The sequence below is a fragment of the Salmo salar genome, chromosome 02 (assembly GCF_965601325.2).
Source record: "Salmo salar chromosome 02, fSalSal1, whole genome shotgun sequence".
Taxonomy (NCBI): Eukaryota; Metazoa; Chordata; class Actinopteri; order Salmoniformes; family Salmonidae; genus Salmo; species Salmo salar.
The window spans coordinates 39811173-39832583 of NC_138292.1; the positions used below are offsets into that span (position 1 = coordinate 39811173).

Consider the following 21411-nt stretch of genomic DNA (forward strand, 5'->3'; position numbering starts at 1 on the left):
GCGCACAATTGGCCCAGCGTCGCCCGGGTTTGGCCGGTGTAGGCCGTCATTGTAAATAAGAATTTGTTCTTAACTGGCTTGCCTAGTTAAATAAAGGTTAAATAAAAAATAAATGGTTGGACTGTCTACAGTAGACAAATGGAGGTATACAGAGCAAACGTCAATGTCATTATGTTCCTCAAGCAGGTGACTTGTTAGCAAACCCTGCCCCCTTTCCAAGCAAGACCTTGTCTCTGTAGGCACAGTGCATTGGAGTGAAGGCATTAATTGTCGCAAACGAGGTACCCATCACAACAATAAAGGGAGCGGTCTGTTTGTGCTTCACAGCCTTGAGTATCCCAGATGCCTCTCGGCTAATCCCAGTGTTAATACCCAGCGCACGCATGAACCCCTAAGCTTCCTTCTATTCATGGTGGAACAAACTAACAACATAATACTCCCATCATGACACAAGTGTTCAGTGGCTGCTAAGCCACGAGGACGGTATTAGAAGAGTGACTTTAATTTCTACAGAGTAAGGGGTTATTTGGTTCCCAATGACACTTCCACAAAGTATCCGTTGAAATGACAGTCACATATTTTGGGGCTAGCAGTGTTATCAAGGATGACCTCTGCACTGACAATATTAAAATTGTGAACAGAATACGAATTCAGAAGAAGCTAAATAGATTTTCTGGTTTTCCATACTTTCCTGCTCACTCCAATTCAACAATTTGATGACAAGTGCATGTCAATTTGGTAAAATTATGTCAATGTCAATTACATGGGGAAGAATGTAACCAAGGGAAACAATTACTTGTGAGAACTGGATCCTATTTTCTAACTGACCTTGGGCAATACTGATTAACACGAACATCAACACGGTCATCTACTTCTCATTTCCTTTCCCAACACTGATTCAACACTTACTATTCTTGTAATCAATTAGTGCTAAAACACACCCTAGGAGGAAGGATATAGTTATTAAAAACTGGGTCATGTGAACGTCAATTGTTTATAGAAGCCCAGGTTCTCCAGAAGGGTATATGGTATCTAAATGACAATAAACGACAACATACACCTGCAGGAAGGAGGTAGCCGGGTTTTCTTAGTTTATCTGGTGTTGCCGGGAAGTGGTCAAGGTGTTGTAAACCCTTGACTGACTGATAAAACGGCAGTCTAGCGGATGTGTTTTGGTCTGGGAGGTAGCTCGTTATGAGAAACCACCAGGCGCTGGACATGTGGCTGTACATGTAAGGGTACATGTTTGAGGTTCCATGAGGTGTCTCATTCATTTGACAGCTGATTTCATTAATAAGACAACAGAGTGTAGTACAAACACAGAACATACCTATACCATCTCATTACTGAAATGTATTTATTTATATTCCAGTTGCATGGTAAGTATTTAATATTTACCTTAGATCTAACAGATTTCAAAAGGCTTACAGGTATTTTGTTATATAAAAGCATTGTCTGTCTACTTTTCCAACATTTACATAAAAGCTCTGGATAATAGCACAAGAAGCGTGATATCAAAAGAGTTCCACTGTACATACCTCAGTCAGCAAACACACACTCCCAGGCACATCTCCTGGTCAAAGGTCAAATGGTGAGTAAGCTTGGCTCCAAATAAACTGTGCTGTTAATGGTAAAGTCTCTATTTAATGTACATGATGTCACGTACCTCAGTTCATACTAAACAGGAAAGAAGATTTACATGTTCCTTTTTTGGGGGGAGGGGGGGTGAGAGACTCCATTTGGGTTACACTTTATTTGGATAGTCCACAACAGATGATCTTTCTGGAAATGCTCAAACTATCAACAACAAAAAACTCAACTGCAACTCTGTTGATATGCAACGGCTTACTCAGATTACAGTTCGGTTTAGGTTTAGAGTTAGGATGTGAGGCCTGGCAGCTGAGGCTCGGGTTATGGATTATGTATTAGGTGTGTAGTCACAGTAAGGTTTACAATTGGGGTTAGTATTAGGGTTATGGATAAATAGCTGAATACCATCTATTGTTAAATACACTAATAACCTAAAAAATACATTCCTCTCACCCAACCTTTTACATGGATTATTCAGCATGTGGAGAATGTTAATTACGTTTGGGAAATATCAAACTGTCTGATTTACTGTCCCCTCTAGTTCATTTCAACGTAGCCTATCGGATTGTTTTCACACAACATCTCACACAAACCATGTGAAATCACAATTCACGCCATTGAGTTTATTGCGTTGTTGTTTTTGCAAAGTTTTTACAGACATTTTTGACTCTTCAGCATAAAAATTCAAACATACTTCTACAACAAAATGGCTAAAACTATGCTATTTGAGTACAATGTTGAGTACAATGCCAACTGAACATGTGAGGTAGTTGAGTCTAATTTGGGGGAAATCCTAGTGGATACTGTCAATTACAATGCATCATCCCTAGTAACTACACAGTTACTATAAACCAAAAACAAACTGTTCATGAGAAACTTGAGTTGCGGTTACAACTTGCAAGACCTAAGTTCCCATTTATAGAGCAAAGCAACCATACAATTGTCTATACATGCCTTGAATGGTTGTATTTTGTCAGATTTGAGGTATGATGGGCCAAAGTTTATTCAAAGGAAACTGTTTCAACACTTTCTTGGTACATCTACTGCAACATGCTTGTTCACCATTTTCCATGAAACCAAGCTAACCATGTCAACAACAAAAAAAACATAAGGCCAACTCATTTCCTTGATGCCCCCATTATTAGCCAAATAACGGTCATTCGGCCCAAAAAAACAATTAGACGGGCCCGCTGGGCTAAAGATGGACGAGCCCATATGGCATTTGCCAGAGGAATATGGCCAAACCAGTCGATCTCTGCTATTGAGTATTACGTTCTCTGCTGATCTGCTGCTTAGATTAATTTCATAAATAAATTCATAAATATTTCAGAAATACATTTGTTTCTTAATAAAGAAACTCTGGTTGATGAACATGTGCTTGTGTGTCCGGTCTGTCTTTCACATACCACACACACACACACACACGCACGTATACACACACACAAGCACGTATTAAACAGACGTATGCACGTACACATATACATGGATGCACTCTCGTACACACACACGCATACACACGAACAGGCACATACAAACACTTCTGTTCAAAAGCAGGTTTCATATTGCACAAATGAAGATAGAGCCCAGAGAAGAGGGATTCATAGTCCAGCGGCAGTGAGGAACTATTTGTTTACATCCAACTATACTAAGTATAAGTCCCAAATAGCACCCTATTCCCTGCGGTACATGTACAGTGCCGTGAAAAAGTGTTTAGGCCCTTTCTGATTTTCTCTATTTTCGCATATTTTTGATATTGAATGTTTTCAGATCTTCAAGCAAAACCTAAAATTAGATGAACGGAACCTGTGTTTACAAATAATTAACACACTTATACAACACCCAATTCCCCTGTGTGAAAAAGTAATTTCCCCCTTACACTCAATAACTGGTTGTGCCACCTTTTTCAGCATGAACTGCTTGTTTCAAGTCCTGCCACAACATCTGAATTGGGATTAGGTCTGGACTTTGACGAGACCATTGTTGCTTTTTAGCCATGTTCATGTAGACTTGATTGTGTGTTTTGGATCATAGTCTTTCTCCAAGACCCAACTACGCTTCAGCTCACAGACGGATGGCCTGACATTCTCCTGTACAACTCTCTGATACAGAGCAGAATTCATGGTTCCTTCTATTAAGGCAAGTTCTCCTGGTCCTGAGGCAGCAAAGCATCCCCAAACCATCACACTACCAACCCCATGCTTGACCATTGGTATGAGGGACCCATGTCGTCCAAAAAGCTTTTGACTCATCTGTCCATAGAACATTCTTCCAATAGTATTGATGATCATCCAGCTGCTTCCAGGTGCTTCTTGGCAAACTTAAGTAAACCTTTTGGATGAGAAGGGTCCCAGTATGTCTAGCAAAAAAAACTGCATTCCACAGTAAGAACCTTATACCAACGGTCAAGCATGGTGGTGGTAGTGTGATGGATTGGGGATGCTTTGCTGCCTCAGGACCTGGACAACTTGCCTTCATATATAGAAAGAGCCCTTTATCTAATATTAGGTTTTGGTTGAAGATCTAATAACATTCAGTATCAAAATATGCAAAAATTGAGAAAATCATAAAGGGGGTAAATACTTTTTCACAGCTCTGTAGTTAGCGCACTACTTTTGACAAGAGGGTTATGGTCCCTGATTAAAAGTAGTGCACTACATAGGGAAAATGGTGCCATTTGGGATACAGACTATGTTTATGTGTGTGCCACCGATCGAGGCTCCAATCTAACACTAATTGTATAGTGAAAAGCCAGGTTTAATATATGTGTCATCCTTTTGACATAACGACACAGCAGTGACAGAAGTCCTCTATCTAGCAGGACATTTAGAGCACCCTGGTGGTACTAATAAAGGTAAGATGGGGGGGGGTATCAGGGGAGCGCTGGGCCCCCATGGTAATGATGGTAGACACACCGTGTCAGATGAAAAGCTGCCATCTTGGAGGGTGTTTAATCAGGGACTATCACGACGAGTGCCACCTTCCCTAACATTTGTGCTTACTGTGTGTGTGTGTGTGTGTGTGTGTGTGTGTGTCGGGCGAGCTGATAGATGAAGACGTGATATTTAAAATGGTTTGTTCTTAGTCTCTCCCCATAATTACCCGGAAACCTCAGCGTGGTCTGTGTGCAGCGCGAGCAAGTCAAGAGTTGTTTATCAAAACGGTACGGTCTGACTGGCTGGCCTCTCATGCTCGGCAATGCACCGTGGTTGACTGTCTACAGCGGCTGATTCATGCATTGAATGCCACGTTGTGTTCTCTCGCCAGACCTGGGTATACAATGTGACTCTTGTGTCTGTCAGTGTGACCCTCCTGCTGTCAGTGTGTATACAGTATATACAGTCCTGGACTGTGAGTTTTGGGGCTACTCAAATATCTGCTGCCCATTCTTAAGATGTTGTAATCAGAAACACGATATGAAAAGATTGCAGTTGTGATGGCTCTGTTGCCCTCAAGAGACCTCAGGTTAATGTGTTATCCCTAGCAGCAACAATTCTAAGATATATTCTAAGATATTTAAGTATGAGTCCGAAGATATATTATGTCTCAAGTCTTGACATTGTCATTTTCATAATTTTCATTCTGCTGTTTCGAGGCCCTTAACAAATGAAGGAGCATTACCGTCGACTCTAAGACAAGGTGGTTGAACAATGGTTGAATTCCTTTTCATGTCTCTCAAGGCCTTACTGTGGTGGAGCCATAGAAATACATATTTTATTTATATGGGTAAAGTACTTCTGAGCCAACAGGATGTTACAGTAGCAGTACAATGGATGGGGGAGATAACACATTAGCTTAGCTGTTACGACTTCCGCCGAAATTGGTGCCTCTCCTTGTTTGGGCGGCGTTCGGCGGTCGACGTCACCGACCTTCTAGCCATCGCCGATCCACTTTTCATTTTCCTTTGGTTTTGTCTTGTCTTCCATCCCACCTGGTTCCAATTCCATCAATTACATGTTGTGTATTTAACCCTCTGTCCCCCCCCCCCCCCCCCCATTCTAGCCTCCACCGATCTACATTTCTTTTTCCATTTGTTTTGTCTGTATTGTTCACACCTGGTTCCCATTTACTTTTTAATTATTTCCCTATTTAACCCTCTGGAGCCATCATGGTTTTGTACGTGTTTATTGTTGTCAGTTGTCTCGTTTATGTGATTCTGGATTTTCGTTCTCCTTGTTGGAAGATTGATTTTGAGTAAAGTTACTATTAGTACTCATCTCTGTGTCCTGCGCCTGACTCCGCCTTACCCACATCCCCTAGACTCTGACATTAGCTAGTTGTCATTTAAGATATGTTTTTTCTTATGGCCTCATAACAGCTGATAGGCCTCTGCCCAACCACTCCCTGGTAATAAATAAATGCACAACGGTAATACTTAAATAGAATACATATACATTTCTTTCCTTTAAAGGAGCAATCTGCAGTTGCTTCATCCGTTTTTGGATTTATAAGTTAATGACCCTATAAGTACCTATTGATGGTTGAAGAATATAACTTGTAAATACCTTATGAGCTTAGTTCAACTATCGTACCATCAGACCCCAAAATATAAGCTTGTTTTACTCCAATGTTTGTAAACAAAGTAAATGTAAACAAACCTATATAGCCTCAAAATATGGTTATAACTATAATTTTACGTCGTGGATGATCAGTCTTTGCATCCATTGTTCTGTCTCTGAATATGAGAGTGGTTACATTTCTCCAGCCCCATCCATCAGCTTTTTGCCAAAACAGGGGTGGGGAGTACGCTTCATTGTTTCGATTGCTGATGGCCACTTTAAGATAAGACCTGATGACCAGAACAAACAAAAAACTCAACCAGTACTCTATTTCTATGCTGGTGGTACAGTACGGTCACAAATGGTTCGCAAAAATACATTTCATTAATTCTTTTTTTTTTACACAAATAAACAAAAATACAGCCGGAAAGCATCGATTAAAAAACACAAGCCTATTTTTAGTTTGTTGATCTGATTTGATATTTGAATTTTTGACCATTCATGTTCGTATTTCATTGGATGCTCTGCTGCCACAGTATGTCTGGCGTTATAGAAACAACCATCTGTACATCAACGCAAGAGCAAGTGGCAGTTGTAGGATGTTGACGTTTTCTGTAGCCAGCAAATAGGCCGAGCATGCACTCTCTGGGGTTTCTGCTTTCTCTGTTGTGGTTTAAATCAATATCTGACTGTGATCCTTTTTAGACGAGCTAAACATGACTGTGGATTTCCTTGTTGCTATCCACCACACTTTCATCTGTGTTCAGTATGTTTATTGAATGCAGCCAAGGGTTTCCTTGCCTATGGCTCAAGTCTATTGTTTTAATTTTGTGATATTGAACGAGCAGTGTTGTAAAATCCTATCTAATGGAAAAGACCTTAGAGGCAAAGGAAATGGTTCTAATCGACGAGGCCCCTGAAGTCTCTCTTGCACGTTTGGCTCCCCCTAGTGGCGTTACAATACATAAAAACTCCTGTCTGATTTTGCTGCTCAAAATGTTTATTGCAGACAGACTGATGTGATACTCAACGCCAGACGTTGTTGAAATTATGGTTGTGTTCCAAATGGCACCCTATTCCCTTTGTAGTACACTCATTTTGACCAGGACCCATAGGGCGCTGGTCCAATTTTTCTCACTAAATAGGGAATATGATGCCATGTGGAATACAACCTATGTTGCTACTGGGCTTCAGTCAATACATTTGCATGCAGATGCACATCCGGTGCAGACAAACACGGCCTATGTTCCAGCCTGTCCCTGCAAAGAGAGACATGCATTAAAAATGGAACTGAAATAGAAAATAACAGATAGGTGTTCAAAATGAGAAGGATTTAAGTCTTACTTCGGGACTTATCCTCATGGACCCATATCTCCTGATGGCATCAGGATGGAAACGAAGAGGAGACTTACCACCATGTAGGTTAAATCTGTGCAGTGCGTGAATACCTCTGAAACGGATGCTTTCTTTCCTCCCTTCCCTGTGGTAATCACTGATCAGTACAAGAGTGGATACGTGAAAACGAGCGTTCCCCATTGCTTTAATCAACGCGTCAGATCAGTGATTTCCTCATGGAAAGAAGGAAGAATACATTTGAAGGGTATTTGAATAGGTCCATTGACTGTCCTGTGTGAGACACCCTCCACGGTTTATAATACCTGTGGCGTCGGATGCCATAGTAGATCCCCAGAAAAACCACCACCAAAACCACACCAAGGGTTACACACACGATGAGCAGCACTGGCACGTGGGAGTCAGGAGGGCTGGGTGGAGCCACTGTGTGATAAAGAGGAGACACACACACACCAGTATGTAATTTAATCACAACAAAAATGCTGATTTTACACATCCACTGCTGTTGCCTTGTTTCGTACGCTAATTTATTGCCCCAATGTGAAACATAAACAATAAAAATTTGCTGCAGCAAACACAGTAAATCATGGATGGAGAGAAAAACAACCACGTTCAATGTACATGCAAATTGCGTTCTGGAAAGGAGCAGTATCAGCATGGAGTCTTCCTACGTGACATATTCCCATCACTTTGGAATAACAGACAGTCATTTAAGCTTTGGAGGATAACTATAATATGTTTTCTGCCATTACTCAACAGTACAAAGTCCTTCTACCTTAGCAGTTGTGGAGCAGGGCTGTATTTGATGTACTCACAAGTGGGAGCTGTGCTGAGGGACTGATAGAGCAGCAAGCCAGAAACTCCTAATTCCTCCATAACAAGCTGAGGAAACAGACATACATTTCCCTAATGTGGAAAATCAACAACTCCCCAAGGGAGTCTGCATACTCAGCAAAATGTAACAGTATTTTATTCAATTTAACATGTCTTACTCACCGAGTGTCCGCACATACAAAACAGGATTCAAAAGGTCAACACAGCCACTCGTTTCTCTAAAGGACTTTCTCCTATTCTTAGTCCTGAAAGCAGAGATCAACATATCTTCCTCATTGTTATTGCTCTAAGATACGGCTTGAGATTCAGTAGGCTTATTCACTCTATCAACCATGACTCATCCAGTAAATTCTGCCATGGAATCATGTGCCCAAATTTACAGCAGGAATACAGTAATAGGTTTCACAGTAAGGAAAATCTCTGCTGTAAAGCAAAATTACTGTATTCATCTGGCAACTCTGGTGCTGTAATTAAGAAGGGACCTTTTTACAGTGCAGATTCTTCAACTTAAAAACTGTCTAGTAAATACAATATTCTGGGAATATTTGTAACCGCTGAAGATGATCAGAATGCCTGGAGGCCAAGATGATTTCAAAATCAGTTAAGATTATACCAGTAGGAAGTTAAGATTATACCAGTAGGTAACATTATATCAAAATTAATGTCATATAATACACTGACATACAGTATTTTCCTGTAAATAAACTCCTCCTAATGATCGACATTCACAAGACACCACGTGGGGCAATCAAAATACTTTATCATCATCAATAAAACATAGTGGTCTTGAAAAGCATGTTCAATGGAGACCCCTAATCTTTAAAAACCTTATTTATCCTCTATTCTGTATTCACATTGAACATATATTTTAGTATAAAACAGCCTCCCTGAGTCACAAAGACACATATCGCAATGGCAGTACCAACATATTTACCACGTGACAGAAAAATAAAAACATTAAATACAGATTTTGTTTCGAAAGAAAACTAAGATTCCTTCCAAAAGAGATCACTTTTAATGTGCCAGTCCCCCACACAAAAGACCATTGTAGTCCCAGAGCAAATTGTTTTGCTTTGCTTAGTCGGGGAAAATGTTGCAGCTCAGCAGCTTCTTTGTGCTGACCTCCTCCACGCATGGGCGCTATTATTTTCCGAGTCATTTAAGTCGCATAAAAGCGCTTAATTAATAAGCGGCCCATCCATTTGTGGGGTCTCCTTCATAGTTAGTTGAACATTGCTTCCGAAGCCCAGGCGCCGAGGCGAATCCCCTTAATTGAGTGGTGTCAAGAGAAGCATCTGTAAACAGAAAGTCACCACATAAATACTTCCATGGAAATATTAAATAAAACAAGTCACAGAGGGGTTTTTTCCTTCAGAATTTTCACACAGTAGTTCCCAGGGGCCAAGTCCATTCAATCAATTGGAATCCATCCAGCAAGGGTCCTCTTTTCCTTTCCTTTTTACTGTTTATTCTAGTCACAAGGAGCAACACACACACAGATATGAATGGAAACAAGTCCTCATTGTTGTGGCAGTGGCTCATTCTCTCTCTGAACACGCTGAATGGGAGAGGCCACGTACACACAGCCTGGAGAGTCTCGCCATCAATAAGGCCCTTTTCTCATTCCTACTATTTGGTTAAATGGTGCATCAGAAAGAACACATCAGTGTGGTTTTCCAGTGACTCATTGTTGGTACTGTTGAAAATCAACAGATAACATACACTTGACAGGCAGGGGGAGTCGACTGCGGGAAGTGTGTGTGATAGAGTGTGAGTGGGTGTGTGTGTACGCGCATACATGTGTTTTTGCTTGGTCTCTATTGCTTTAGAGTAGGGCTCCCATAGTCATCCATGCTTGTGTTTCTCCTCTTGTCAGTTGCTGGTGTGTGTGTGTCAATTGGCATCTCTCAGTGTCTAGGCCTCCCTTGGTGGGTCTGCTGTCAGAGAGAAAGAACAAGACCTTAATTATATATAAGTCGTGTTCAACATAGCCACTGACACAATTCTGACACTGAAACACTGGTACAGTATAGACAGACAAACACCAAGCCAAGCTAGCCTGGCTGTATCCCTGCCAAATACGCGTCATTACTCCAGCAGAAAGATACTTGTCACTCAACAGAAAGTGCAGGCCCCGCTATAAAAGCTGCTTGGCAAGCTTCCCTGTGACTAGGGTTGCAAAGGGAGGGTATATAACTGGAAACTTTCGTAGTTTCAACGATTTAATTTAATTTATCACAAGACGTCTAGAGGCTCTTTTGGGTACTTCACATTTTCACAGGTGTCTAATCTAATAATAAAATAGGATAAAAAAAATCTAAATAAATTAAAACATTATCCGAAATATAAGCCATCAACTTAGTGAATACCATTGTTATGAGGGTTTTTCAGCATGAAATATCCCTTATATATGTATTTGTATATGTATTTATATATGAAATATCCCTTATATATGTATTTGTATATGTATTTATATATGAAATATCCCTTATATATGTACTTGTATATGTATTTATATATGAAATATCCCTTATATATGTACTTGTATATGTATTTATATATGAAATATCCCTTATATATGTATTTGTATATGTATTTATATATGAAATATCCCTTATATATGTATTTGTATTTATATATGAAATATCCCTTATATATGTATTTGTATATGTATTTATATATGAAATATCCCTTATATATGTATTTGTATATGTATTTATATATGAAATATCCCTTATATATGTATTTGTATATGTATTTATATATGAAATATCCCTTATATATGTATTTGTATATGTATTTATGTATGAAATATCCCTTATATATGTACTTGACCGTGTCAATACGTCTTTGTTGTTAATATTTTGGCGCCAAACTGGTGAAAAAAGTAAATAGTTGGAAGAGTTGCAGAGTTCATTTAAAATAATACCATAGTTGATTAGATGCTTTTCTCATGAATTAGGCCATTTTCTCTTGTACCATATGGTCTATTCACTAGAAACTCATGGGCAATATGGACACCGAAATACTATATATGAATAAATCCTTTTAAAGTTATTCATGTAAAAATGACCAGAGAAGGCCTGTTAATTACCAAAATGACAGAAGATTACAGTAACTTGAGTAAATTACCAGTAGTTTTACAACTCTACCCGTGACACACATATTATACATATTATAGGGGTGGCAGGTAGCCTAGTGGTTAGTGCGGTGGGCCAGTAACCGTAAAGGTTGCTGGATCGAATCCCCGAACTGACAATGTCAGAATATGTCGTTCTGACCCTGAACAAAACTACCACTGTTCCCCGTTAGGCCGTCACTGTAACTAAGAATTTGTTCCTAACTGACTTGCCTAGTTAAATAATAAATCAATCAATCAAATAAAGTTAATAGAGTTCCATTTGGGATGCTGACTGAATGAGAGGTGGGGGAAACCAAAGAAACTAAGTACACAGCGAATGACATAATGAGACAGTCATAATGATCACACATCTGAGACAGAGAGCCATGTGGCAATTAATGAAACATGAAATGGCTAAACAACATATATCAAACATATCGGAACGGTTGGCTCTGATATCAAACACTACTTTGGTGTTTACTTACCTGGCGTGGGTGGGCACGTTGAGCATGTTGACCGTGCCTGTGGGTGTTATCAGCGTGCACGTGGTGGCCATTTCCTGAGTGCAGGTTGGCCGGCATGGTAGCGCTGGGATGTCTGTGGGGCGGGTGGGCGTTGGGGTGTCTCTGTGCGGTGTGTACATTGACTGGGGGCCTGAGAGGGCCAGTGGGGCCCCGGTTTGGAGACTGGTGCTGGGTGCGTTCTCTGGGAATAGTCTGGAACTGAGCCAGAGGGATCACGGGAGGGGGCGTGGGGGGCCGCTTGTGCCCAGGGTTACGGCATTCAGCTTGGGTGTTGAGCAGGGCGGCCTGTGTCTGGTGGTTACGGTTGTGAAAAGGGTTAGGGGTCGTCAGTGTGTGCATCTCCAGAGCCGTCTGAGTGAGGCTACTGGGGTCCTGTGTAACAGGCTGTGTTATTGCACCCCAACCTTGTGTTGCTGTCTGTCTCTGGTCTTGTGTGGGCTGCGGTATCATAGGTGTGTTTCCCCTACCATACTGAATCCCGGTTTGTGTCTGTGGGATGTGATTTGGATTGGCGAGAGCTTGAGTGTCGAGCGTGGTGCCTCGGGGCATGTTGGTTATTAGTCCCTGTGGAGCACCTGGTCCCTGTTGTTGCGGCTGGGGGTTGTGGTGGCTGTGTGAGGTATTTTGTTGCCTGGGGCCAGTCTGGCTTTGAGAAGCGGTCTGAGCTGTGATCTGGGACTGAGCTCTGACATCCTGCCGGGCTCTCTGCCTTGGTGTATCGCGTGCATGAGGACTGATATGTGACTGTGTGTGGCTCGGAGCCCCAGGCTGATTGTTTGTCCCATGAGTGTGGGGGAGGTTCTGGGCCTGTCTGCCCGCCGTCGGTGCAGCCTTCCTGGGTGTAGATCGGCTCTGTGGGGGGCTCTGGCTCTGTGCTCCTGGCCCACTCCTTCGGGTGTGTGGTTGAAATCGTCTAGCCTGGGACGGAGACTCTGTGCTATCAGAGCTGTAGCTGCTGTCGGGGGAAGCCTGTACCCTTCTGGGGGAGTTGTTGGGGTACGCCGGGGTGCCCCTCAGACGGTCCCAAGGCATTTGTTGGCGGTGTGAGCTGGCACTTGATGTGGCATGACTGTCATCACGTGGCACAGAACTGGCCGCTGCTGGGTCGGAGTGTCTAGGCTGGGTATCAGTAGCCTGGTCCATCTGGTAGGTCTGCGTGTTGGCGTTTCGCTGAAGAGTGTGACTTCGACCACCGTGTGTGTAACCAGTAGGAACAGGACCTGTAGAGACTTGAGGACCAGTGTCTAAGTCACTGTGGTCAACCTGTGAAGGATCACCAGGATATGACAAGCCAATTTGCATCCTGGGATTGGTGTATGACTGTCCAGTCTGTGTGAACGTTTGTGGGTTGTTATTTTGAACTTGAAGAGCACTAGCACTGTTGGCTACATTGATGGCACTCCGCTGCATTGTACTGTCCTGTGGGCTTGTAAATTGTTGCTGTGACTGTTGGTTGGGTTGTTGACCATTAGTTGGATAGGAATTGAGATTGACGTGAACCGTGGGTAGCTGTGCGTTGCTATTTTCCTGGTTGTGTGGCAGTGTGTTAAGGTTAACACCAACCTGAGTAGAACCCGCTTGTATGAGAATGTTTGGATTGTTCGGGTGGTTTTGAGTTATCTGTGGGAGGGTGTTGAGTGTGTTGGCATTCTGAGGTGCAGCAGTGTGTGTGAAAGTGTTGTGGTCCTGCGTGGTGGCATTTTGTGGAAATGAATTGGCATTCTGATGTTGGGCATTGTGTGGGAACCCATTGCTGTTGGCATGGCCATTGTGTTGAAGTGTGTTAGTGTCGCGTGGCGGTGTGTGTGTGTTTTCGCGGCCATCGGGTGGGACAGAGTGCTGGCCTCTGCCTAAAGTCCGGGTACCAGGTGGAGGGGGCTCTGGGGGCTGAAAAAGAGAGAGAAATAGAAGAGGAAGAAAGAAAATGGGTTAATTGATTAAATAAAGTGCTTTCAGAATCATAATATTTTGGGGAAAAGACGAGTGTCTTACTGTAAGCATGAGTTCTGGGTTTCTCTTTTGTCCTGTGGCCTGCTGTCTTCGGTCAACTGCAATGATCAACATTGTCACATACAGTATTCAAACATGGAAACATATGTTTACATGAGCATAGTACACACAGGTCGATGTGAATGCTTACAAAGAGGACTTACTTTCATGGCTCCACAGGGGACTTCCTAAACAGACAGACAGACAGACAGACAGACAGACAGACAGACAGACAGACAGACAGACAGACAGACAGACAGACAGACAGACAGACAGACAGACAGACAGACAGACAGACAGACAGACAGACAGACACGCTCACTCACCTCTCCTCCAGCGCACCAGGAGTACGATGGCTATGATGATTAAGATCAGAGCGACCACACAGCCAATCACTATGCCAGCCACTGCCCCTGCACTGAGGCATGTGCCTGAGACAGAGGGAAACAGGGAAGGAAGGGCGGGGACAGGGACAGAAAGAGTGGGAGGGAGGTGGAGACAGAAATTAATCATGATAATGTGTCTGAGACACGGAGCCCAGACAGACAAATAGAAAAGAAACGAGGTTTCAGAAAGAGAATGATGAAGTGATGGCAGGGGAAGAGAGGTGAGAGAGAACGAGTGGTGGAAATAAAGGGAAGATCAGTGAAGACAGCTGAAAGTCATAGAAAAAGAGTTAGATTCCCATTGCGAGAGCATTTGGATTAATCAATCTTTCGCTGATGAGCTAGGCTGTGCCAAAATGTTCCCCTCTCTTCACTCAAAGATGGACGCCGCTGCGCCGTCCAAAACGAACAGTCACCAGAATGAGTCACGGCAGTGGTCAAGGCCAGTGTTCGTCCCACATAACTCACCCACGATGGCCAGGTCCGTTCCCTGCTCCGACGTGGTGCCCGTGATGGCGTTGCTAGCCACGCACTTGTATTGGCCGCTCTGGTTGGTGGAGAAGGTCTGGAGGCTGAACACGCCACTGTCTGGTTGTCCAGACGCCACGGGTTCGTTATTGTATTGCCAGGAGAAAGTGGCGGGGGGCAGGGAGCCGGACACGCAGGTGAGACGGATCGTCTGGCCTAGCACTGCATCCGCTCCTCCTCCCACACAGTCTGCCGGAGAATCATTGCTCAGCACGGGGGTGTCGGGACCATCTGGAGGTGGAGGGGGGAAGGAACATCAACAGACAGACTCAAAGACAAATCCTATGGCTCACAGACTATCACAGTAAAGTTTCACCTCAAAATGAATGGGGACAATATTACTGGGGTTGGGTATGACTAGTAGCTTCGCGAGCTGCGTGATACCTTGAAGCTCATGCGGGATCAGGCGGCTCGCGAAGTTTTATGAGTAGTGCTATTATTACTAATGAGAATTAGCCCTGTAGCCTATTTAGTAATGCACTTATGTGGCTAACTGGTAGTTACATTACTTGGTGTAATGTAGTTTAACAACTAGCTCATATTATTAGCATTTTAGCTGCTGGGTCAAGAATATTAGGCACCAAGCCGAAGAAAACAGACTAAAACAAGGAAAGACTACTCTGACTCTCAAAAGTGCCCTAATTAACAGAACCCTGGACACTAGATAGTTACTCACAGTCAGAGCCAGACCACTGCATCTGGGGCCACAGTTTTCCCTGCAATTCTACACATTTTGCCATGTGGCAGAGACAGAATTGTGCAGTCTTATAGCTAAGCTCATACTACTCTGTGACCACAGAGAGTCAGGACACCCGTTTAACGTCCCATCCAAAAGACGGCACCCTACACAGGGAAATGTCCCCAATCACTGCCCCGGGGCATTGAGCTATTATTATACTGAACAAAAATATAAACGCAACATGTAAAGTGTTGGTCCCATGTTTCATTAGCTGAAATAAAAAATAAATAAAAAAAAATAGAAATCGCAGAATTTTCCCATTTGCACAAAAACCTTATTTCTCTAAAATGTTAAGCACAAATTTGTTACATCCCTGTTAGTGAACATGTCTCCTTTGCCAAAATAATCCATTCACCCAACAGGTGTGGCATATCAAGAAGCTGATCATTACACAGGTACACTTTCTGCTGGAGACAATAAAAAGCCACTGTAAAATGTGCAGTTTTGTCACACAACACAATTCCACAGATGTCTCAAGTTTTGAGGGAGCATGCAATTGGCATGCAGACTGCAGGAATGTCCACCAGAGCTGTTGCCCGAGAATTTGATGTTCATTTCTCTACCATAAGCCGCTTCCAACGTCGTTTTAGAGAATTTGGCAGTACGTCCAACTGGCCTCACAACCGTAGACCACATGTAACCACGCCAGCCCAGGACCTCCACATCCAGCTACTTCACCTGTGGGATCGTCTGACACCAGCCACCCAGACAGCTGATGAAACTGAGGAGTATTTCTGTCTGTAATAATGACCTTTTGTGGAGAAAACCTAATTCTGATTGGCTGGGCCTGGCTCCCCAGTGGGTGGGCCTATGCCCTCTCAGGCCCACACATGGCTGCGCCATAGATTAGGGCCTAATTAATTCATTTCAATTAACTGATTTCCTTATATGAACTGTTACTCAGTAAAATTGTTGAAATTGTTGCAGGTTGCTTTTACATTTTTGTTCAGTATATTTATTTTTACCAGAGGAAAGAGTGCCTCCTACTGGCACTCCAACACCACTTCCAGCCGCATCTGGTCTCCAATCCAGGGACTGACCAGGACCGACCAGGACCAACCCTTCTTAGCTTCAGAGGCAAGTCAGCAGCGGGGTGAGGTTTAGAGAAAATTGTGCAGTTATATAGCTAATCTCATGCTATTCTACACGTTTTGCCATTATGAGGCTGAGAGAAAATGTTGCAGTTTTAAAGTTAATTTACGGTTAATTACAATCCTACACATTTTGCCATGATTTATCACATGTTCATATGCTATCTAATTACCCCTGGATTACCCCTGCATGCCAAGTCGCTAATCCGGCCCTGTTCACTGGCCCTGCTCACTGTGTGGCTGTCTAATTAGCTTATGTTATTAGCATTAGCAGCTGGGCATGCAATGACTCACAGTAAACTGTGAGGGTCTTCGAGGCAGTCTGAGCACTGACAAGGTTAGCGACGGTGCAGGTGTAGACCCCGGCGTCTCCCCTCCTGGCCGGGTTGATCACCAGGTCGCCCCCTTTGATAGTGACCCTGGAGTTCGAGGTGAGAACAGAGCCCCCTTTACCCCACATCACACTGGTTTCTGTCCCCTTGGTCCAGGTACAGCGCACAGACACATTGCCCCCCTCCAGAGCCACTGATGGCACAAACATAGTCACGCCATCCACTGCATCTAGGGTGGGGAGAGAGGATATGCAAGGGAGATTATATATATATAACTCCTACGGTCATTGACAACTCTTATGGTCATGCCAACTTCTATGGTAATTGTCAACTCCTATAGTCATTATCATGCCACAAACTATTCTGGGACCAGGCTAGTGAATACTGGAGTAGTTGACTGATTGGGAGATACACACAGGGCTTTTGAATGAGCCATTATTGGGCTTTCACAGTGTGATCACAGACATAGGGGGATTCAATTCAAGCTTCAAAATATAGAGGGACGCTTAGTGTTTTCTGCCTAATCTAATTTTATTTAATGAAAATAATGGAGGGTTGGGAGAAGAAACAACATCCAGACATGGGAGCAGATGGTAAATAAAGGGTCAGATGGTAAATAAAGGGGCAGATGGCAAAAGTGGCTTTCAAGATGCCAATAAACGCTAGGCCTTGACTGAGAAAATACAGATAGAAGTGCTATCTGTGACTAAAAATAACAGTAATAACAAGCACTAACAGGTCTGGGCAAACAAGTGGCTATAATCACATTACACTTCATGCTCGATTTTCCACCACTGCTATTCACTTCTGTAATTCTCCCTCCCATCCTCCTTCTTTCTCTCCCTCACTACATCCCTCCTTCCTTTCCTCCCTCATTACATCACTCACTACATCCCTCCTTCCTTTCCTCTTTCTTTCACTCCCTCCTTTCCTCCCTCCTTACCGAATACCCTGAGCTGTATGAACCTTGAGTTTTGGGCCAGGCCCGTGGTGGGCGAGGGGTCCACCTGCACCGTGTAGTTCCCCGCGTCTCCCAGCTGGGCACTGCTGATGCGGAGCTGAGTGGCTGTGATGGTGACCCTGCCCTGGTACTGGGTCACAGTGTTGAGCACCGCACTGCCCCCCACCCACAGCCCCAGGGGGGTCACCCCACCTGGGTATCCCCATGTGATGGAAAACACCTGGGACACTGTGACCACCGTGAAGACTGCATCGGTGCCAGTCTGCACCAGGACTGGATCTGACTTAAACTGGATTGAGACCAGGTCCTGGGAGAGTGTGACAGATAGGATGACTGGAAGGTAGGAAAGGGGGGAGAAGAAAGGAATACAATGATTATCACTTATTTACCTGCTTACTTTCTTACAGTGATTATGACAGGTTATAACACTAGTATGAGAGTGTTTGAGGGGTATATAGTTGGGGGAATTATCCAAACACTTTACAAGCATTTAAAAGGCCCCAAAGGTCTTCAGCAGATGAATTATACTAAATCAAATCCATATGCTCCTGATCAGTCATGGTGGATTGACTTTACAAGGTGTGCATGAGAAGGACAAAAATTGAGATGAATTGCACCAAGGTTCCGTCATTGATCATTTGCAGTAAAACAACAGCACACTTTCAAAGTAGAGGTGGATACTGGATAGAGAAAGTATGACTCAGAGGCTGTGTCCCAAATGGCACCCTGTTCCCTTTATAGTGCACTAGATAGGGCTCCGATCAGGGCCCATAGGGCTCTGGTCAAAAGTAGTGCCCTATGTGGGGAATAGGGTGCCATTTGGGAAACAGTCATAGAAGAGCTGATAAGCCATTGGACATTGTGTGGTACAATATCACACACCCTGATAAAGGTTGTTAAGCCAAAACTTTGGTAGAATAAATTCACAAGAAGGAGAGATGAGTGTGTGATTTTATTTTTCATTTATGCGATAGAACACACAGACTAAGAATGCAGCCGAGCTGGGGAGGAGTCATTGTTTCTGTCACCTTGGAATTTCCCAAAAATGTAGAGCTACTACTCCAACCTCTCCCACATTTTAAAAACACACACATCAGCATTCTTTCCACAGGCACACCCTTTTGGTCAGCTTTAGGTTAGGGTACTCAATTAAGTCAACATTGAAGGCCCTGCCAGAAAATTGAGGGAGGAAAGATGCCTTACCTGCCAATGACAGAACTACAGGAAGCAGGTGTAAGTTCATCACATAGTCAGGAAAGCCTGTGGAGGATTTTTGACTCAGACTCAAATCACAACTAAATTAAAGTGAATGAAATGTCTGTTTAAGACTTATTAAAACTCAGAAAGAAAGAAACCCAGGCTGTGTTCTTCTGAAAACACAAATTGGACATGCTAGAAGCTTAGCGTGCTAGCATTCTAAACCAGACAGAGTACATAGTGTTAATCTATTGTGAATAAACTCACTTTCACTTAATTCAAAACATGTCTTCAAAGATTTTCAATGTCAACACTTACGACAGCCTTTTCTCTCTTCTCTCATGTTTCATTTGTAAAAGCCATAAGCAGACTTTTGGCAAAACCAGTTTGTTTACGTGTGAAAGTCTTCACTTACTGTTTTTCCACACTCACCTGTCTCCACCGGTGTATTCATTAGTCCACACCTAAGTAAAACGTCTTACAACGGAAAACGTTGTGCAATAAAAACAAGAGTTTCTTATAGGACGAATTCAGATAGGTCCATCCCTGTTTCACCCCTTTTCTTCTGTTTGGTTCCTAGTGAATACACCCCTGTCTTGCAGACACACCTGTACTCTTAAAGGGATCGTTCACCTCAATTACTTGAAAGCAGCATTGAGAGCCTATGGGCCAAGAGAGCACGCAATCCATACTGGGTTTGTTTATTAAGTCACACCAGCTACAAACATTAGTAGCCGATGACAATTGAAATGAACACCAGTTAGTTTCCATTCAAAATCACAACCATATCCTGCTGTCCTTCCTCAGTTGACCACTTGTGGGAAAACTTTAAAAAGTATAATTCAAGAGCAAGTTGTACCTGTGTCGAATACTTTACACATGCTCCACTTATAAATGTAAGGAGCTGAATTTCTTTTGAGTTGATTTGATTGTGAAAATACGAATATGCAAGTGCTGCCCTATAGCAGAGACAGGGAAAGATCAAACTCGCAAACGCATATTGTAGCCTTGTAATGTAGGCTGTGTGGAAAATGTATTTACCTATTAAAGCTCAAAGTTATGAATAAAATTTAAAAAATACATTGTATAAAAAGCTTAAGTTCTATCAATTCTAGCTATTTAAAAACACCCAGAGAAATTAGCTCCCAATAAAGTGAACTAAAGTACAAAGGGCATTGTGTTCTTCGTTTTTCTGTTACTTGGTGGAACTAGGCTATGCGGTATGTTGGCCTATGGTCAAAAAGCATTGTAGTTCCTTGAGAAAGATACATGAATTAACAAACACTATAAGTGAGAGCTCGAAGAGGAAAATAGCAAGCAGTAAAAAGAGCATGCACATGTACGCATCCCAATGAAGCCAAAGCAAGGGCGGAACATAAAGCGTTATTACGTTTATACAAAAATAAGTTACAGTGGTCTGGACCTCTGTGTCCTATGTAGCTACGGCCAAGAAGTTATCTATCTACTACCAGTAGATTGGTGCAGAAAAATGCACAGAAACAATAAGTACGACTTGGCTACTAGGCCTAATCAAGAGCTCCACTCTTTCATTTATGCATCAGTGAAATGAACACAATAGTCTGTCACAGCAAAGTGACAAGGTATTCTTCCTGAATAAATGGAAGAATGGATCTCTTCATTAGGCCTAGTAGCCAAGTCTTATTGTTTCTGTGCATTCTTTCTGCACCAATCTACTGGTAGTAGATACATCACTTCTTGGCCCGTAGCTACATAGGACACAGAGGTCCAGACCACTGTAACTTATTTCTGTATTTTTTTAAAGCCAGCTATCTAAACTTCTAGTAATCATGTCGAAATTATCGATCGGGCATGCAGGGCACGTGCCCAGGGTCCCTGACCTCCAGCGGGCCCCCATTGATTTTGCTAGTCACTCTCACTCAGATATCATATTAAACATGGCGTAAGTCAGGAAAATGTGTTGAATTTCTGAAAATGTTATTTTAAAACTGCAAAAAATGCCTCCACAGCCCATGGCAAATGTGTTGAAGATATTGAAGACATGGAGACAATCTCTAACATCCAAAGCATGGACACTGAGACAGAGGGACAGGGACAGCGGGTGACATGCACATCCATAGATAGTTTAACCTGACATCAAGCCCTCTAGACTGAGGCAACTACAAAATGTAATTTCCTAAAGAAAATGTATGCTTGCGCATCTTGAATTATTTATGGTTGTGAAATAAGTTGTAGTGGGTGTAATATAAAGCTTGTAGGCCTACTATTATCCCTCGTAGTGGTAGTGTTGA

At 42.8% G+C, this 21411-nt stretch overlaps 1 protein-coding gene across 3 annotated transcripts; it reads right to left on the reverse strand.

The window, feature by feature from the left end:
• Nucleotides 1–7887: 7887 nt before the first annotated feature.
• On the reverse strand, nucleotides 7888–19611 carry LOC106582751 (uncharacterized). Of its 3 annotated transcripts, none has more exons than XM_014166164.3 (9): nucleotides 19460–19611; nucleotides 19148–19204; nucleotides 17927–18277; nucleotides 16946–17212; nucleotides 14762–15052; nucleotides 14234–14338; nucleotides 13911–13966; nucleotides 11880–13805; nucleotides 7888–10207 (listed from the first exon to the last, which is right to left on the reverse strand). In XM_014166164.3, the coding sequence occupies exons 1-9, from the start codon at nucleotides 19482–19484 to the stop codon at nucleotides 10181–10183; spliced, it is 3105 nt and encodes a 1034-aa protein (XP_014021639.3). In that variant the 5' UTR covers nucleotides 19485–19611; the 3' UTR covers nucleotides 7888–10180. The 3 variants fall into 3 exon arrangements, with proteins under 3 accessions (XP_014021639.3, XP_014021618.3, XP_045559912.2); XM_014166143.3 differs by having other exon boundaries at nucleotides 7888–10210; nucleotides 19460–19610; XM_045703956.2 differs by lacking the exons at nucleotides 19148–19204; nucleotides 19460–19611 and having other exon boundaries at nucleotides 7888–10210; nucleotides 17950–18136.
• Nucleotides 19612–21411: the final 1800 nt, after the last annotated feature.